Source organism: Ornithodoros turicata, chromosome 2 (genome assembly GCF_037126465.1).
Source record: "Ornithodoros turicata isolate Travis chromosome 2, ASM3712646v1, whole genome shotgun sequence".
In the NCBI taxonomy this organism is placed as follows: domain Eukaryota; kingdom Metazoa; phylum Arthropoda; class Arachnida; order Ixodida; family Argasidae; genus Ornithodoros; species Ornithodoros turicata.
Window position 1 is genome coordinate 98707145 of NC_088202.1, and position 20044 is coordinate 98727188.

The 20044-nt window shown below is 45.8% G+C and overlaps 1 protein-coding gene and 1 long non-coding RNA gene across 7 annotated transcripts in view; both read right to left on the reverse strand.

Annotated features, from left to right (window-relative positions):
* Nucleotides 1-11687: 11687 nt before the first annotated feature.
* On the reverse strand, nt 11688-12510 carry LOC135383881 (uncharacterized). Its single transcript, XR_010420125.1, has 2 exons — nt 12445-12510; nt 11688-12100 (listed from the first exon to the last, which is right to left on the reverse strand). It is a non-coding gene; the product is annotated as an uncharacterized LOC135383881 (long non-coding RNA).
* Nucleotides 12511-13399: 889 nt separating this feature from the next.
* Nucleotides 13400-20044, reverse strand: part of LOC135385826 (uncharacterized) — a 109955-nt gene continuing 103310 nt past the window's right edge. For all 6 annotated transcript variants that reach the window (XR_010420510.1, XR_010420508.1, XR_010420509.1 and 3 more), the window contains exon 6: nt 13400-13631. Coding sequence is in view for 3 of the 6 variants with exons in the window: in XM_064615360.1 (XP_064471430.1) it covers nt 13532-13631 (100 nt within the window). In the remaining 3 variants the exon portion in view is untranslated. The remainder of the gene's footprint in view (nt 13632-20044) is intronic.

A 20044-nucleotide genomic window follows, 5' to 3' on the forward strand; every position in this document is an offset into this window, starting at 1 on the left:
ATACTTACATTCGAAAATAAACGTTCCGTTACAGGTGTTCAATGTTTTGCCTCGGAACGGCAGGATCCTGCGCGGGGTCCCCGCGCTCTGCGCTGCGTTCTCTTTCACCACTAGGGCGGGTGTTTTGAAATCAGCAAAAATAGATTACTAATCGATGCTCACTTTATTTTAGCCTCATTAATAAACAGAAGGAAACCTTTGCAACAATAGAGCATGTCTACTGAGCATGCCAAACCCATTAGCCAAGGAACGTCATAATGGAAGAACCGATATCCTGATTGGCGTGCCATAAGTTATCTTCTACACTGAAGAAGATGATACGCCAAGAGAATGTCCAGGCCGACAACGGCAAGCCCTATCACCATCACCACCACCACCAGGGCACACTGTGCTATACATACGGCACGAATGTCGTGAATCTTGATCCGGAAGGAAATATAGGTAACACTTCTACATGACGCACTCTCGCGGTGGATCCTGTCGATGTTACATCATTGCGCCAGAACACAGCTGTAGTATGAAGCTGGCTTGTCACTCAAGGAATAACGACATCTACGAAGTAAGCCAGTGAAGTTAACTCTAGGTCTTTAGATTCCACACCGCACCGCGACATCTTAGACCTTCGCAAACATTGACCGTCATAACGGCAATGTCAGCTATAGTCGGAAGAAGGCGCCCTAAGGCAACCGGCTTCTATTATCGCTTCCGCGGCTACTAAAATCGACAGGGAGAACACAATGAACCGAAGTTGTGTCACTGTGAAGTACCGTAGACCGACAAAGGGGATGATCAAACCGCCTTGCTTAGGGCACTGCTTTCTCTTTGGCGCCGAAGTAATTGAATATCCTTGTCAAAGAAGATTCGCTGTCGGTACCTCCTCAGACCCTGGAACGCGTTGCATAATCCAAGAACGCTCTCAGGACCGGTTATGTTGCGCACACGGTTCTGAAGGAATAAGAAAGGAACCGATCACCATTTCGTGACACCACACTGATATAAGACGCCGGTCCCCCGACACGTGTTTTGATCCGCATGTCACGCGTAGCGCACACACACAGACGCACTGTGATCAAATTAGGCCTTTTGTATTCGTGTATTTTTAGCAATAGCTGCGCGACAACCACGTTTGCAACCAATTTCTTGAAGGCTCGGTGTATACGTAAATGCGCCAATATGTGATAGAAATAGTAGTTCGGTAGAGATCAATAATATAAGCCCATGCATTCCGTGCTTCGAGGCCTGTAGACATCGCGGTAGACATCGTGCCCTACGCAGGCTACTCTCGACGATGGCTATATCTGCTTTCACTTTATTAGACAGTTTCATTCAAAGACACACACGCACAACTCCATAGCTTCGGGTTCCTCAAGAATTGGTGATGTCATCGAGTGTTGGCGTCTATCTCCTAGCAACAGTACGAGCGTCTCCGCTCTTCATTCAACGTTGGAAGTCTGCCAGCAGCTACAGCAGCTGTGGTGAAGAGACCGAAAATCGACTTTCGTGGAGCAATGTTGCCAGACGCATTGCAGATGGCGCACAGTATGATGGCTTATATACTTCTTAAAACTAGAACTTAATTTTATGGTACTTCCGCTTCACATAGAGAAACAATATTTTGTGAGAATACGGTGTGAGACGCGTGGATTCCAATGACATAAATTAGGTAGGGTTCTGAAAACACTTTTCATTTCAAAGCAGCGACACAGGACAAGGATGACGAGTGAACGGGACTACTGCTTCACTACGACTGTACGAAGGTCACAATAAAACACGTACTTTTATAAGTATTTATAAGTATAAGTACTCAATACCAAAGACTCCCCCACTCCCCTTCCATACGGGCACTGCATTGGCACGCACGTCTCTACTGAAAAAAAAAAAAAAAAGAAAAGAAAACGAAAAGGCAAAGTAAAAATCCTTTCCACCTACTTCATTGGAGTCTCCGGTGTTATTCAAATTTTATGGTCCCCGGATATCTTAAAGGGACCATGAAAGGATATTTGACAAGCCTACGCTCACTTTCAATTTGTTCCTCTGTATACAGAGGAACAAACTGAAAGTTGAAGATCAATCAAATAGCGAAAATATTCGATAATAACCACGGCCGTGAACAGCGGCTGGTATGACCCGCCGTGATATCATGCACGCACTAAATGTTGCCGATTCGCGGATGATCTTTTGCGGGCAAATTACAAAATTTGTAAGCAAGCTTGCAAACTTCGCCATGAAATATGTTTTACTTGGACCTGGAGTTAAGATCGTATCCCATCGTTGACACAGAATCGTACCAGAAGTGTAATGTAGCCGTTGATTGTCAACATGGTTACCGGAGCACGTTTTCCTCTCTGAGCTTCTTCGTCAGAAAATGTCTCTGTTTGCTGGCCTTTTGGGAGCTGCTGCGTACGGAACGATTCCTAGACGCTGTGTGCGTGGCATAATCTCTTCCTTCATCGCTGGCAATTTGAGTTTCGCCACATTTCTACTGATTTCGACGGCAGGTATACGACGTTTTTGTTATCCAAACCGAAACCATGCACCCACGTGGTCCCGCGGGGTGTGTGCTCCCGGTCATCCACAATTGGCTGAGACGACTGGACGTTGATGACGCAAGCCCGCATCGAAGGGATGTATCTGGCGGTCACGCCCCGCTATTTTTGCGTGGTAACTGCGCCCGCGGTGCACTGAATACTGTTAAAAGGCGACGTGTATATGATAGTGAAGGATCGTGAGAGCGGTTTCCGGCAGAATTCTCAGAATTCTCGAAAATCAGTTCATGGTCCCTTTAACCTCACTGTGTTTCCAGCCGACTTCAACGGGATTTAATATATGCCCTGGGAAAATTTCATAATTAGCCTTTGCTCACTCCTGCTCAGGTCATTTGTCGCATTGAGCAAGTGTGTGCATGAGTAAGCATGCTCATGAGCAGAGCTGCGAAGTACTCAAGAAGTAATTACGAGTAATTAGGTCATTGTATGGGTGCTTTTAGGTTGTTACTTACGGTACCTAAATATACTTTAAAAATGAGTAAGTGTAAATAAGTAAGTTACATTTTGCCTGTGACTTCTACTCAAACGGCAATTACCTTATGCTCTGGTTTAACGGTTCTTCGATTTCTGTCTGCGGCATTGTCTGAGTCTTTTATACTGCTATCAGGTTTTTCATTTTTCTTATAGCTATTGGTCTTAGCGTTCATTTAAAAACGTCCTACCTAAATGCCAGTTTCGTAACTGACATTTAGCGTGTCGTCTGACAGGTATGCAAACCGGCCCAGGACATAAAGCTCACGTAGAGCTCCCAGCACCGATGTACTAGATGTGATGGTCGCCGCTTCGCTATGGTATATGACGCCAGTTAGCCCATTGACCTCGTCATCACATGATTTTTAGAAACCGTGGCAACGTTAATGACCACGAAGAGGGTTGCGCAGTGCACAGAGTGCACACGCGCTCCTGTGTTCCAACAAGCGCGGTGGGGGCTGCACAACTGGATCAACGAAAACGACACTTTTTCGGTATTTGTAGACAAAGGAGTGTCTATAGTACCCCTCGCTTCTGATTATTCAGAGGCTGTCCTATAGACAATGAAACATCTAAACAATCAAGTCCAAGCAAGAAGACTAAACTGCGCAACATATACGTAAATGTATACTGTTGTCTCCGCGCTTTCTGAGCCTGACCAATACGTTATTACCAGGGATCCTATTATTCAGATTGTTGCTGAAAATGTAGGTTTTCAGTTTGGTCACGGAAAAACACAGGTTTGGAATTTCGAAATGCAAATTAACAAGCCGTATTTTAAGTGCTAAAGAGGACGCGAATTTTGTTTCTCACTGAGGGCGAAAATAGTGCTACACACTTGGTCGTGGATCTTAGATCCCTCCTTCGCTGCAGTTCTTGGCAGGTTGTAGCACCGAATCGTAATCTCACATGAGAACGAGAACGCGCAAAACTCTTCTAGTAGGATTCTATGATGATGATAGTATAGGCAGCATATGAGCCTTGATGCATCCTATACAAGACCCTTCCACAGAAGCGAGATATTTAGTAGTTTTTCGGGAGGTCCTTATTCAAGGAACTCGCGTGTCCTCTCAGATCGCGATACCTACGCTTCAGGTTCAGATTGAGATGCAGTAAATTAGGAATTCTGTTCTGGTGCCAACGCCAGCACCTCAAGGAGGTAAACGAAGCCTGGTTGGTAACTACTTTAACAATGTTGCCTCGTAGAGAAGTTGCGTTTGTACACAATTTATGAGAACACCAGAGCGCAACATTTTGCTGCTTCGTAGGGATGTGTGTCGCTCCGGGGCGCAAGTACGTACGGGGCGCAAGGAATGTGAAGCATGAAAATACGAATACGCGCAGATGGGAGCCAGATTTTATTGCAAGGAACGTTTATTCAATGTTACCGTTGACGTGGCGGGACCGACAAGGCAGGATTATTATGCCAGTGTGGGATCAGTAATTATGTATACATAATTTTTATGACGGAAAAACGTGGAACTTCCAATATTTTAGCAGATAATTCCGGATATTTTTGTCGCCGAAATGTAGTAGCTGGAGTTCCTGGTTAGCAGACGAGTGGGGAAGTTGTTTTTGTTTTGCAACGCATTACCATTACTCATTAAAATTTTTGAAAAGTAGTGCATTCCGTTACTCATTACTCTTTCATGTTCAGTAATGCGTTACCAATCCCACTATATACTTCCATCAAGTAATGACTTTGCCGTTACACTGTCCCACAAGCCTCTAACACAGTCCTGCATGTGTGGTGTTTGAAGTGCGCGCTGTAAGAGACGTGATTGGTCTTTCACTTTCTTTTTTTTGCTCCTTGTTAGCGCCGCGAAGCAACTCTGGCTATGAGCGGCGTACGGAGGCATGGAGATGGAGAGAGGACAGCAGGAAGGAGTGGGGGGCAGGGTGGTTAGTATGCGTCCTGGGCCGACTTCAGGGGGAACTGTGCCGACATTCGTCTGGAAAGCCTTCGGCATTTCTGCAAAATCACCACTTATGAATGATTTCGTCGAGAGGTCAGAGCAGTATGCATAACTTGAGTAAGATTAATTGGAGTGTAGAACAAGTTCGTGAGCACTCCACTTGGACTCTGTCCTCCATCTCGGTGGCCAGGTTTGTGACAAAAGTGGCTGGGAAAAACCAGCTTGGGGATTATCCTTGCCTGTACCTGGCACAATTTCGAACTGCTGGCTTTAGACAATGCCTGAGGTTTTAACAGAAACTAATGAGTAATGTCATTAAGCATTACCCAGCCAAAAACTAATATCATTACATTACTCATTATTCATTCACAAAATGTAACGCATCAGCATTACTCATTTCCGGTAACGTATTACTGCCCACTGTTGTTGGTTAGTACAGTGGCGTGCAGCATTACAATAAATAAATAAATAAAATAAACAATCATTGGATATCTAACTGTGGGCCACCTCGTTACTACCCCAGCTGTTAAAATAAATCGCAAATTAACGAAGACACGTTTGTAACCGAGACGACGTTGACGTGGGTCATGGGTAAATGAAGGAAGAAGACTGGGTGGGGAAAACCTCCTCGTGTTCCCTCGAAGACCAGATCTGGTGTAGGGGTCTTCCTTGAGGGTCCTTTTTCTCATGTCGTATCGGTAGCAACATTACATGCTAATAAACGCTTCCAGCAATTGCATATGCACCAATAGGTATGAATCAGAAATTTTATTTCGTGAGGGACTAATTTATATAGCAATAAATAAATAAATAAAATTAAATTAAAAGGGGGAGAGAATGAATGGAAGTGCTGAGCTCACCCAGGTCCTGTGGTCCCAATCTTGTCCACTTCCATCGATGATCCTTATTCGCGGATGTAGCGAACACGTCTTCTACACGTTCTTTTTTACATTTCTTCGGGCGTTCTTTTTTCGCAACGCCACGATCGTATGAGGCCAAAACGTCCCCGGCCACATCGTCGTGTTCCCCTCTGCGCGGAAGCAGTTTTGAGGGAGCGGACTGTGATTCACGTAAGCTGATAATGTCATGGTCCAGTAGCACGGAAATGACGATGGGGCAGCGCTCCTAGTTAATTTGGTACATTGCGGTCAAGCTATACTAGCCTAGTCCAACCTCGGCACACGCCTATACGCATGTTTCAGACGGGAGGATCATGCGCCTGCAGCTGACCTGCCTGAGTGGCTGGCAGTCTGGAGTCCTCAACCATAACGTAGAGAGTTGGGTAAGTCAGTTTGACAAGTACATCGCGAAAAGAGCCAAACTCTTGACAACACAGGACATTGACTCTTTTCGTAAGTACTAGTCCTCGACCACATTGGAACTCACAGCTTTGGGAACAGTATGCACGCCCACATGATCGGGCTAAGGGATCGAAAATCATCGGTTCGTGTTCAAACATTTCGTAAATTTTTGTGAAAAGTTGACCACTGAAAAGTCGTCCTGGATACCGTGAAAAGTACATGCTGGCAAGGGGTGCTTGGAATATCTAAACAACTGAGCCAAACGTGCATGAATTCCATATCTAGTGAGCGCTTAAAATGGATCGCAGCAGACACCATAAAACACAAGTAATGAAGAAATAAAGGCAAAAAACAAAAAAAAACTACGCAACAGAGGAAGTTTCGAAAGAGAATGACCGGAAAGCTCATTGTAAAATACCCAGGGAGGTGGTGCATTTTTCGCTTAAGAAGCCGTACCAAATAGAGAGCTAAGATCAGCAGAGAGAGATAAGCTCAGATAGAGCTTCATTCTTATGTTGCAGTGTACCTATACGTCATAACTTACCAGTGGGAAGTAGAAACTTAAGTAGGAAGTACCTGACCGGTCCGGTTGAGATAAAACTGGGGACTCCCCCTCGTGGACTGTACTTTCCGTAACTACTGTGTCTGTACGTCCACGTCCTTTTCCCATTCCTTCATTATGCACAGTCATGGGACAATTACCGTCTAAAAGTAACTAAGTTGCAGTTAGTTATTTTTCGAAAAAAGTAACTTGGTTACATAATTAAAAGCGGTAAAAACCTTGACAGTGCGGAACTTAAAGGGACGGTCTCGTACCCTCTGCCACTCTCATAAAGTGTACCACTCGATTGCCCTTTGTTGGAAATGGAATACTGCGAATTTACCCCACAAGGCACGTAACGGTTATTAAATAACCGAATTAAATTGATAAAGATCGCGAGCATGCCGTGATCTGTGTTGGCAACAATAAGAACGGCTACGTCGCCCTGCGGGAAAGTCCGTGATAGTACACAGAAATCGTCTGCTCTTGCGCGCGCTAGTGCACCGGCGTGAGCAGATGACTTTGAGAAGTTACTGGGGACCGCGGCAACTCTCGTACATTTTCTTTCAGTTCTCAGGCGAAAAACGCACATTCTAAGAAGTGGCCCACATGCTGGTGTATAACAACTACGTTAATCATCAGAGACAAGTTGAAAGTCGCAGGACAACCCCACCCACAATCACAAACCTGAATTCGCCCGTCATCGGCGCGCGCGGTCGCCTTACAGCTCCGACCAAAAATATATTACGCGCACTTCCATTACACTCCCCGTTGCACACTGATCATGTTTCGAAATGGAGTGTCGCTGACGACGTACATGGAGGAGGAGTGCGTGTTTATTAAAAAACCGCGTTAAATACTCGCGCAAAGAAAACACGTGATTTAGCTTCCTTCCACGTATCCGATTATGCGCCACATTCTCGGACACCCACGGAGACCCCACAGTCAAGGCACGGACTACATGCTCCGATCGCGGAGATATATGTCTGAGCGTCTCCATTTCGAGAGCAAAGGGGAAGACTCAACCCAAAGTCATTCTGCAGGTTACGACACCCATGACAACGGCGACGTACCCGCAGACCGACGTCATGCGTGATGTTGCATGAGAGTGATGCACAGGTTTCGACAAATTCCTCGAAAACGACATGGTTATTCTGAATGAAACTTTGAGGGTTGTATGTGCACAGTACTCGTGAAGATAGTTTTGGCTAAGTTTCAGAATCGCCCCGGCTGTACGAGACCATCCCTTTAAAAACGGACACGCACGACACACAGCACTGAATGCTGTGTGTTGTGTGTGTCCGTTTTTAAGTACTGCACTGTCAAGATTTTTACCGCTTTTAATTATGAAACACCAACAAGCCAGAATCCTCGCTCTTATGTAATTTAGTTACAGCTACAGTTACTGCTTTCAGGAAGTAACTAGTTACAGTTAGGGTTAAGTAACTTTACAGTTGCTTTGCGTACAAGTCCGGACGGAGAATCGTATGTGCATAGGCAAATACTAATTAATTTCCAACACGCATGACATTCTTAACTTAAGAGTGCCGTGCAATTCAGACGATGAAATGCAACCCGTTCAGATAATGCTAAAGAATCTTAAGTATCATCTGAACGAGTTGCATTTCAATAACTATTGTTTTTCGAAGTTGTTATCACTAATCTTCCCACGGAAGATGTCCCTGCCAATACTGAAGAGCTTTTCGACTGGTGCACTTGATGGGATTCCGTTGTTGAACAACACGGAGAGCTCCCTTAAACCCGAAAGATCATCCAGAGACAACGTCGGGGCTGCGGTTGCTCTGTCTCCATCTCTCCTGTTCATCCTCATTGAAGAGATCCTGGAGCTGAAAGTAGTAGTCTTCATCGTCATCTTTGGTGGACTGCACCACGTGGGCAGATCGTTTCTCGATGGTCCTGTATTTCTCAGACAGCAGGCTGAACTATCACATCAACATCCAAAGTTGCGAACTGGCTGAAAAAATATTTTACTCCCACACGTAGTAACTGAGTTACAGTAACTATAGTACCGAACATTGGTAACTAGTTACAGTTGACAGTTACCTTTTCAAGAAAAGTAACTAATTAGTAACTAATAAGTAACTAGTTATCGAACTCTATACTAGTTACTTGTTACTGAGTTACTCACCATGACTGATTATGTGACGGCTCTATTTTGAGCAGGAGTCTTATAGCCTAGCGTCCACGTCCTACAGGCCACAAATCTAGCTCCATCAGTCCATCACAAGCAGACGACTCAGAAACATAGAAGCGCCAACTCCGAATGCACTACGTCTGGTCAAGGATTACGTGTTCTAGTTGTCACGTTATAACCAAGGCGCGTGGCAGAGCTGTAGCGAAGGGGGTGCGAGAGGGGCAGCCGCCCCGGGCGCCCTCGCGAGAGAGGGCGCCGAACGGCAGACCCCGACAGGGTAGAGCGGGACGAAGAAAATTTGAAGTTACAATCTCGGCAGCGCAAATAAGCGTTTTCATTGCTTTGTTTACAGGGCTTCTGACGGTAGTGGGTGAGGGGGGGGGCGCTTCAGATTTACTCTGCCCTGGGCGCAAACTTGCCTCGCCACGGCTCTGGCGCGTGGTTGTCCGTTTTTGTACTCTGTCGTCTGCGCAGTAACTCCTGGCTTTCTGCACGTCTTTAGAAGCGGATTCCAGTGCGCATTGCTGAAATAGACCACTGGTATTGTTAAAAGCGCTGAAAGCGCTATGAGGTGGCACTCGGTGTTTGTGGTTCGTCCTTTCCTCTTTTAGCGCTTTTACCATGCCAATGATGCACCAACAGGTCCAAAATGCAGTGTTAAATTAAATGGACCGTTTACTAAAGAAAAAGAAGTGCTTTAATGGTTTAGAGCTGAAGGACAACCTTTACCAGAGCTTATCCCTGCAGCAAAACCTACAGAGAGGTAATCCATTACTGCTGTCCAGTTCAGCGACATACTTTTGTTGTTGTCATGCCGGTTATAAACAACTTGCTCACAGAGTAACAGGCAAGTCTTTTTGAACATAAAAGTAAGCTGCGAGCTGGTGATAATCTGTTCTGTTGCTTCATGTTCGTCCATTGTGGTCCCTGAATCTCAAGGAATGTCATCATGTTCAGAAAAGTTTTGCCATCGAGAAATATCTGACAGACACTGCTTTATTTCCTGAAGTACTGCCATTAATAACTACATCGCCGAGTACCACAGCTCACTTGTCCCGTTAAACAGACGTTGGTTGGTTGGTTAGTATACTACTGTGTTGCATTTTATATAGTCGGGTGATCAGCTTCCCAGTGTGGCAGCATGCTGCTCGAAGTGGACCATGCGGCCTCGGCCGACTTCAGGGGAAACTGTGCAGGCATTTGCCGGAAAGTGTCTCAAGAAAACCCAGGGGGAACACCTAGACAGCACAACTGGTCACCTCCCAGCCTCAGAGTGAAGTCGATCATCTGAGCCACTACCGATCTTACCTTCTCCGTGTTTTTGACCAAAAGTGTCACTTCATTGGTTTATCATCACCCATACTTGTCTTACCGAGTACGTGTGACTTGTTCCTTTTCTCAGTCATTTAGGAGCTACAGATAAAGGTCGTGACGAAGTACAACTTCAAGGCAGTTCAAGTTAGAGACCTCAGCACTCGGATTTCCGCACTTTTTAGGAGAAACGATCAACGATCTACTTACGAATCGATCACTACTATACTACGGTCGACGATATTCAATTTGTTATGTCCGAAGTTACGTCTAACGCGCTTGCCTTACTGCGAGTAATCGAGAATTACTTTGCCGCATTTTGTGCTCCAAAGAAACCACAGCGGTGATCAAACTTTGAAGGGATTTGTGGGTTGCACCACTTCATACGTCCGCTTCTCAAAAACCATAAGCTGCATTAAGAGCAATGACAAATACAACGAGTACCCTCCCTCACTGCATGCTAGAAGAATGTACTGAACGACGTATCCAAGCTGCCCTCATAGACAATAGACCTATTAATGCCCGCCAGATATTGGGCAATTGGACAGTTGACCCGCAGAATACCAGGATGGGTAACCACCAAGATAAGCATTACGGAGTAGTAACATACTAGACACACACACACGCACATTTTTACACTCCACATGTTTTCCCCCGACTTTTACTCCAGACAGAACAACACTTTGACTGACAACCGATTACCATGTGTATCTAAGAACCGGAAAACGTGTGCGCTGTTGCGATTACAGCATGCACTGGGGTAAACTAAACTTAGGATACCTACCTTTCTGAGTATTTAGTACCCGATTCTCAATGCTTTGAGCTCTGATTATTTGTGTGCCATACCTTTGCTAGTCAGTATCATGTACATACCCAGATAGTAACAGCTTGAGTCAACGGTAGTGCAGATCTGACCGAACGCAAAATGGACGCGGACGGGGACGGACAGCGCTCATTGGCAATTACTTTCGGTGCCGCTTTATTGAGGCACAGAAACGTTTTCCGTGTGTCTCAATAAACCTGTTGCCAGTGAACACTGTACGTCCTTGCCTCTTTTGCGTTCGTTCATCGTGTCTTAAGCAATCCCGAACGCGTTCTGCATCTTCTTGCACTTCTGTCTGGTGGCACTGAAACACACAAACAACCTGAAAAAGACGCAACCTTCCAATGGGCTTTTCATGCATGTTTCACGCTCATTCCGTATGAGCCGGAGAGCGAATCGCTTTTGGATACCGCGTTGCAACACGGCGATTCTATACTTTTCGCGTTAATCGATTTCAAACAAATCGGGCACAATGGAAGCCACATAACTTCGAATTGAGAGCGGTTCTGGTCGACGTACTCAACTTGTCGGAAATGTCACCAGAAGCTTGTAAACATTCATCCGTCATACCGTCACAAACGTGTATCACACTAGAAACCATTAACTCGAACGTCACACGTGCATAGAGAATAGTGCACGTCTATTTCAGTCACAATGACGCGCCAGCAGACGGTGCTAAAAACAAACATGCATTGAACATAGCCGGAAGTGATCTGCACGTTTCATTGGAGCCGGTGACACGTGCAGAAACGAAGCAGAGGTCAGCGTGACTGAGCGATATCATCCAGTTTCCGGTCGCCATTGTCCGTTTGGTCAAACAAACACTTCCGACACAGCGAGCCCACGTTACACAATGAAATGTCAGCCTGACACCTCGATCAGTTGTCGAAGCTGTTGACGGTTGGTTACTTGTAATCCTCCGCATCGGCGAAAGCAGGACAATCCCTCCTTCGTGTCTTTCGAAGAGGAAGTTTGCATGGCACTGACCCTGGTACTTTCACTTCCGCATCAACGAGTTATGCTGGCCTGCATTAACCTGGGCAGAGCGAAGCAGCGGAAGTGCATGGTCATGAGGCACGATATGTGAGCGATGAGGACACGCGCAAAGTAATGGCGCTAATGATGAGGCATGGGCTCGGCCGCGCATACGTCGGCGTGTTGTCGCAGGTGGTTCGTCGTTGTTAGCATAAACGCAGGTAAGCTGAGCTCCAGCTTGGGCAATAAAAAGACGGAAGACACAGAGCAGTACTCGGCGAATCGCGTTTGATCTGCGCTGCTGTTTTCAAAGCAGATATTATGGACAGCGGTCACACATGTGCATTCAGCTAAACCATTACTATCCCTATTGAGAAAAGGTTGGAGGTAAAAGGAAAATCTTACCTCAGGTCGAAAGTAAAAGGTTGCGACAGAAATCCTGACGTTCTGCTAGGGTAACGTCGTCAACTCCTAGGGTTACGTCGTCAACTCCTAGGGTTACCCCAAGACGCCCTAGGGCTGCCCCAAGGCTACCATAGGAACCCTTCGGGTCTTAAACCCTACAGGGATGGGCATAAATACATTTTTTGAGTATTTAAATATAAATACAAAATACTTTGTTGAAAGAGGTGTATAAATACTCCGCATAAATACTTTTCAATATGAGTATTTAAATACTATAACTACTACCATAAATACTGTGAGGAATATGTCATCTGGAATTACAGGAATAATGATGCTCATAACAACAAATTAGCAAGGAACAATAGCACTTATTTGTCAGATTATCATGACGATTTTAATACTAGAAGTTTCTCGAAGACTGCACCTTCTAGGTATTTTCTGGTCGGCCATAGAGTCAGATTCAGAAAGGAGAACACCTCTTCACAGGTGCCGATGAAGAAAGGCTCGTATTAAATTTGGCAAAGATTCTTCTTACAACAAGGTAGTCGGGTAGTCCCGACCGTTGTCCGTGACAACAGCGAAAAACCCACCATCTAAAATTGTCGCATTTGTCGCATGTGCATGCTTGAAAACACGGCATAACTGCGCGGTTCTCCAAACTCTGCTTTTCCTTTCTTACTGAAAGGTCAATGCAGGGTAATTTTAATCTATGTGTCAGTATCTTGCATATTTAGGAGTATTTATAAAGTATTCACAAAAATAAATACCAGAAATTGGTATTTAAATATAATTATAAATACATTTTCCGAGTCTGTATTTAAATACAAAATACAAATTATAAACACGTGCGTGTTTCAGGATTTCAGATCGGTAGTGATAACGAGGAAGGCTGGGCTTTGCAAATCTCAGCACGTTAGTAAATGTAATTTCACCTAACAAAAAATAAACTGCCGGATGTATCAACGCCATATTTATTCCGTATTCATAAGTGTTTGAACTCTGTAAATGTTGATGACAGTATGAACACCTAATGGGAATTTCTGTAGAAATACGTTTACGTCCTCAAAATATGCATGTCACTCAATAGTCAGGGAGTGACAAGTGTACTCAGCGTCCCCTGCGTCGAAATATTTGAGGATGTTCCATTTTCTGCATGGAAGGTAACATCGGATACTGCGGCTCGCAACCTGCAAAGAGAGCAATATGCATAACGAGGACGCAATACCTCATAATAATAACGGCAACAACGATGAAGAATAATCATATCACATTAGATAATCATAGTAAAGTGGAAAGGAACTCGGGATATGTTTTATTTCTATTTACTCACCAACAAAGACTACTAAGGCCCGGTTTCACCAACGCCAGTTAACGCTTAAACCGAGATTAGACGTCCCTGAACTCGGTGCTAATCGTCAAAGCTGCGTTACCAAATGCTTTCTGTGACACTGTGTGTCGGGAAACATCACTGTCCTGCATTGGTGAAACAGGCTTGACGATTAACATCAAGTCTAATCTCTGTTTAAGTGCTAACTTGCGTTGGTGAAACCGGGTCTAAGACTTCCAAAGATGCGCCGACCGAAGCCCTCGAGACCGCGGCATTGTCAAGTATATTACAAGCTGACTGTCTGACAGCCAACGCAGCACCGACCTGCAATGGTCCAAGACGTGTGTTTGGTCGTATGAAGCACAGACAAAGACTGAGTTTGGGCAAACGCAGTGATGCAAACAAAATACTAGCCGCGCACACGTTGTTCTCAGTGCATTTCGAGTAGCTCAACGCAACTGTGAGGAGACCGCCATGCCCTATTGGAAATCCGTTTCTTGGCTATATTTTTTCTGGCACACAGTTTAGTTATCAAGATCTTTTTGTTGGTTTAGATCGCACAAATGCGCCTTCATGCCCCACCGGAAGTTCGACTGGTAAGCAGGGAACGGGTTACATCGCAAATATGGGTATATACCTCCTTATCTGCACACACCCTATAAAACGGTCGCATAAATGGTTCGCTGAGATCATGACATTACCTGGCCTCAAAAGCCGGTTCAACCTCGACAACCTCGGCTATGGACCCCGAGATCCAGGAGCAGAGGCTGACGAGTTTCGAGCGTGTATAGGTAAATAACAATAGAGGAGCTGTATTAAAACAGCCTGCGAGTTCAACCATCCGTTCATCCGTTCCAGACGGACTTTCCCGAGAGTACAAGTGAAGCACGTCCCCTTTGCTCTCTGAACTCTCGGGAAAGTCCGTCTAGGCACATCTGGAGCTTCTCCGACGGATGGAGAACTCTTCGGGCGCTGAGAACATTGGCGTAACGTCATGGCTTGTAGATTTGGATGTAAACAGCTCATCAGAGAGGTTCACCGTGATGATCCAATCACCGTCTCCGGACAGATTTCCGGCGAGTTCAGTGAACGTGTCCTTCACCTTTTCTCCACTTTCTCCAACCGATATCCGTCCTGTCGAGGTTGATGTCCTCCTGAACTTTCTCGTAGCCAGTTCCAAGTTTCGAAGGCATATCCTCATTTTCGGGGAACATGACGCCTTGTCCTCGACTGCAGCGTTGTTTCACTGTATGGCTTTTGGGCCTCTCTAGGCTTCGCCGCAGAATGTGCCTTTTCGGGGCTGCTGGCTTCAGAGTTAGCTCGCGTCACAACTATGTTGGAGCCCAAAATCTCTGCACGGTCCCGGGCTCTATTCTCGAGTTATCTTTGTTCCTTCGGAAGAGGCGTCGCTGAGGATAACACTCATAACCACCGAGGGAGTCGTCTCATGTTTAAAACTGTCGCTCCTCTGTCAGACGTCTTTCGACCCAAACACAGGCAGCCGTATCATCCCTGGCAGATACACCCTGCCCCCGCCTTCATGCCTTGCAAAAGTCACTGCAGAGTCCAGCTGTGCTCGGGCTTGATGGACTCGTTGGACTTGGACTTGTTGGACTCCAGATAGTGATCGCGAGTGTCGCATTCACTCTCCAACGAGTCTTCATCCACGAGAGTTTGAATGCGGCTTCATTCGACGGAGTCAAGCTTGCAGCCTTTACTCCCAAAAAAGCAAGCTTCGCTCTCAGCTGGTCGGCATTCAGTGGGGTGGGGTTCACTAGGGAGTCTCAGGAAACCGTAAACGCTTCGCGACAAGTTTTCGGAAAACATGATTGGCCAATTGCTAGATTCCTTTGGTGTGGCTGACATCACGTTGCTGATATCTGATTGATTGACAGCGATACGGAGCCGGGATCGGAGGGTGCTAACGATTTCCTAAAGCTCCCTAATGATGGTACTCGTAACTGTCACACGACAAGTGGCATGTGCGCTCTTCGACCGTTCCAAATTGTTCATTGTAACGCAGTTCGCCGTACACCTACTTCCGTAATTCTTGCGTAAACACCGTATACCCCCGGGTTACCAAATGTGCAAGAATGCAGAAAGGATCCGTGACGACTGAACAACGTTTAATCGCAAAGCAGGATGGAGAACTAATGCTCGCTCACGAGCAGTGATGCTGATGACGGTCCATGTAGTGCAAGGGTGACACCATCTTTAACAACAACCATTAGAAGAAGTTGAACTATAGTTGAACTCCTGTACCCACACACAGAACATATATTTCTTGTAAAAAAAAATACACGAAAGAAAGAATACGGACTGCGTTTTGAGCATCCCGTAGGCAGGCCGCTTTTGTTTTCAAGAATCATTTTTGAGTTTCAAATCAAATGTAATTAATGAGTCTAATTAATGTAATAATTTCGAAAAATGCGAAGCAACCACTCTCACTACCAGACAGACGGTCATCGTCAGTCATGCACATCGATGCCTCCGTAGGCTGGGAGAATCGATCCCGAGGCACCATAAACAAGGTGTGATTAAAACCGTAAATTTCTGGTACTTCGGCTTCGCTCTTGCACTATGCAAGTGCTTGCAAAGTGATATAAAATAGTTGTACCGTGGGAATGTTCCATTACTAGCACGTCCGAAAAACAGGTTGCCGTTTTATCACCGCTCTTAGTCACGAACGCAACGCAGATCCTGTAGGAAGATCGTGTGGATGTCGTGTGGATGTCTGATGGTGTTCAGCTACCGCGTTGCTCCACGATGCCAACAGTTTTTTTCATTTGTGAGCGCTGGGAGCTTTGAAAGATGCAGACTTCACGCTCTTCCAAATAACTAACTCTTCCACTGTTCACATACGTTACGACACATCCACAAAATGAAATCATGACGTCCGAGCTACAGTGACTGCAGTTCGAACGTTCCACTCGGCCGCGCACTGCCCCTTCTCAAAGGCCCCAAGGCCAACGTCCGGCCGTCTTCACAAGGTCGTACTGCGAGTCAACCACCGCGAACATACAAATTCGACGCACTTGCTTGTTGACGGGGAAAATAATCACAGAACACGAGAATGGCATCCGCGAATCGCGATGCGCATACCAGACACCATGCCGCTTTAAGGCAGGGATCACAACATTTTTTCTCTCTCTCTTTTGCGTAACTGATGCCCATTTCGTTTCAGGTTTAATTCCACCGCAGGAGCAGTGCGAACGGGTGACAGCACGTGTAAAGCAAGTTGCTAAGTAGATAAAAGAGAAATATTATGTCACTTGGGAGTAATTAATTTGACAGTAGTATACAATAGACAACTGGTTCACACGGACTTCACTTTGTCATCCGAATCATCGAGTAAAAAACTAAAGGGGTGTGTGTCCGATATCATTGCCCTGAGTAGGAGGTAAAGGCCCAGTACAACGCACACGCCAACTCAGAACCGGCAAATGGTTTAATACTTCAGAACAATGTTCGGACATGGTCAAGTTATATTGTGAAGTAATATACCAGATGGTTCTGAGTTGGTCGGCCGGTCGGCGTGTGCGTGCGTGCAGCATGCGTGTGTGTGTGTGTGCGCGTGTTGGAGTCATGTTAAGTAGGGCCATAAGGTTAAGCGGGTACCTTAATTGTATGAAAATTCTGGTTGCGCAAGAAGAAAAAGGAAAAAAAGATCTCCTGTGGTACTGATAGGGTCATGTCGCATTGCAGACGAATAGCAGTTCAACAAATGGAATTATGCGAACCGTTTGACCTAGCCTTCATGTAAATTCGATGGCGTATGCAGCACCTGATGTAGAATGACAGTGTTTACCACTTACGAAACAAGGGGTCACTTCCATGACGAACGGAAGGGCACCGTTGAACAGGTCTCGGGTTAGAAGTACGTCGTAAAAAAAACTAAGAAATGCAGTACAAGGACGCAGGGCGTTTCGATAGCCGCGTTTCTTGAAGAACGCGGTAATATGGCTTGACATTTTTCTTGCCATAGGAACGTGCAAAGAGTTTGTTATTACTGCACAAGCCCCCTGTGACACAACAGACTTCATTTCTTTCGTTGAAAACGTAACGAAGTCAAACGTACAAAAAAAAAGATGCCTCTCTGGTTGTGACAGTTTGTCCAAGGCTTTATTGCATAGGCGCCGACTGCGGGGGGGGGGGGGGGGGGCGCCGCCTCCCCCGGGAAGTCCCGCTAAGAGACTGACACCAACCTTTGGGGCTCGGCGCGTCCGGGTAAAAAGAGCGAAGAGGCACCAATCCCAAAAATGCATCTTTCAATTTGTAAAATATGTATTCGCTCCGCCATACTCATTATCACAGTAGAAGCTTCTACTGTGATAATGAGTATGGCGGAGCGAATACATATTACGAATACATACGAAGACACACAGAGGATGACACAACACATAGCCCGAATTTCGCCCAAAGCAATCAGATCCATGAAACGAAGCAGTCGAAAAGGTATACCAGCAGCTGCATAAAACGGTAGGATCTTCGGAACGCATATCCGTTGGGAGCGGGTTCAACTCCCGCTGCTCCATTGACCATATTCATATATTGCCCGCATTTCGGGTCACACACCGAGGATTCAATGCATTTTGTTCTTTTTGCACTCAGTTTTCAATGGCGTAATGCCTTCAGTTGTGCACATATTCACTGTTTACGTTCTCTCTGTTTTTTTGTTTTTTTGTTTTTTCTGTTCTTCCTTCCTCTTATTTCTATACCAGTTCTGAATACATCATAGGATCCCGCCAGAGTGTGTTATTCTTCAGCTTTAGTTTTGTGTTGTTCATTTTTCTTTTCCTTCCTTCTTTTTGTTTTCTTTTGCGTTCTTTTCTTTGCCTTTTTTGTCTTCCCCCTTTCACTTTTTTTTTTAATAATAAGCCGACATCCATCTGGCTTACCTTTCCTTTCTTTTTTTCTTAATAAACAGATCCCCCCGCCAGAGTACTTACTTCGCGGTGCGCCCTTGCTCCCCCCGGGAAAATGAAAACTCTCCGCCTCTGCTTTATTGGATGAATACTCTGGCTGCTTGCGTCGATTTGAACCTGCAATCTAAGTTTTGCAGCAAACTGATGCGTATCATCCCACAACATAGCATCCGAGCCGAGGCTGCTGAAGCGAATGCTACTTCCGGATTTCGCGGGCAGCACCTTTAGTGATGTTCCACGCTTTGGGGCGCGGAGTGACCGAGGCTCAACCCGATTCCACTCCACTTCAGGAGTTTGGAGCAATATTGGAACAATTTTGTCGACGCCTACCCAGTATTAGCCCTCGTCGGTAGCTCAGTCGGTAACGTGTTGGCTTGCTGAGCTCAAGATCGCGGGTTAAAACCCGGCCGAGGACGGTAGCAATGTGGGGGAGGTAAACATTGCTTCCAGCACCGCCTGTCGAACATATCGGGCGCACGTCAAAAGATACCCAAGCGGTCCTACCCTGCGGCACGCGCAACTTGTCCCGATACTATATAGGCAGGTAAACCTTACGTGTAAGATTCTGTGCTGCTTGGGGGATATTCTACGAAACAGCGTATCATGTTTCTACGAATTTTTCCGCATTTTAAATGCAGGTGCGCAGTCGTTTGGAAAGCGCCTGTATTCCAACTGAGAAGAAGTCTTTGGGTCGGGTGTCATCCATGTACCGCTTGCTTGACACCTCCGTCGGAAACAAACTTCCGGCCGTCAAGCTCCCCCCTTGAGACTGCCGAATATATGGTACATATGTATCTGACGATACCACGTCATGCGAATATGGCGGATCTGGAAGACACTTTAATCGAAGATCACGAATGACTGAAGTACAGCCAAACGTGACATACGCAGGTAGGGCTTGTCATCATGTATGGAGCAGTGCACGCTTTTCGAGAGGGCCACGATGTTTTGTCCTCATGCGGGCTTCAAAGGTGCCGTCTAGAGATCACAATATGTTTCGTTGTTCACTTTCACTAGTCAACAATCAGCAACAATCAAGTTGAATGATCGAGAGAATTGGAGATCCCAAAAAGGGGGTTTCGAACTTTCGATAGCTTCGGCCGTTTACAGCAGTGTGCGGGCAAACAGGTCGTGGCAAGCCCAACAATTTTAAACTTGTGCTGCGGTGGTGTCCGTCTTGCCATGAGCTGTTGACTCGGCATTACCCTCAACTGTGGTTATCGTCGTGACGTTTGTTTGGGTTTGCGGCGATTATAGTGTATGCTGGCCGATATCGCACGGCTGCGATGCTGTTATCTCATTGATACACGCGAAGATGGACAGCAAATCCAATAAATTTGCCACTAGA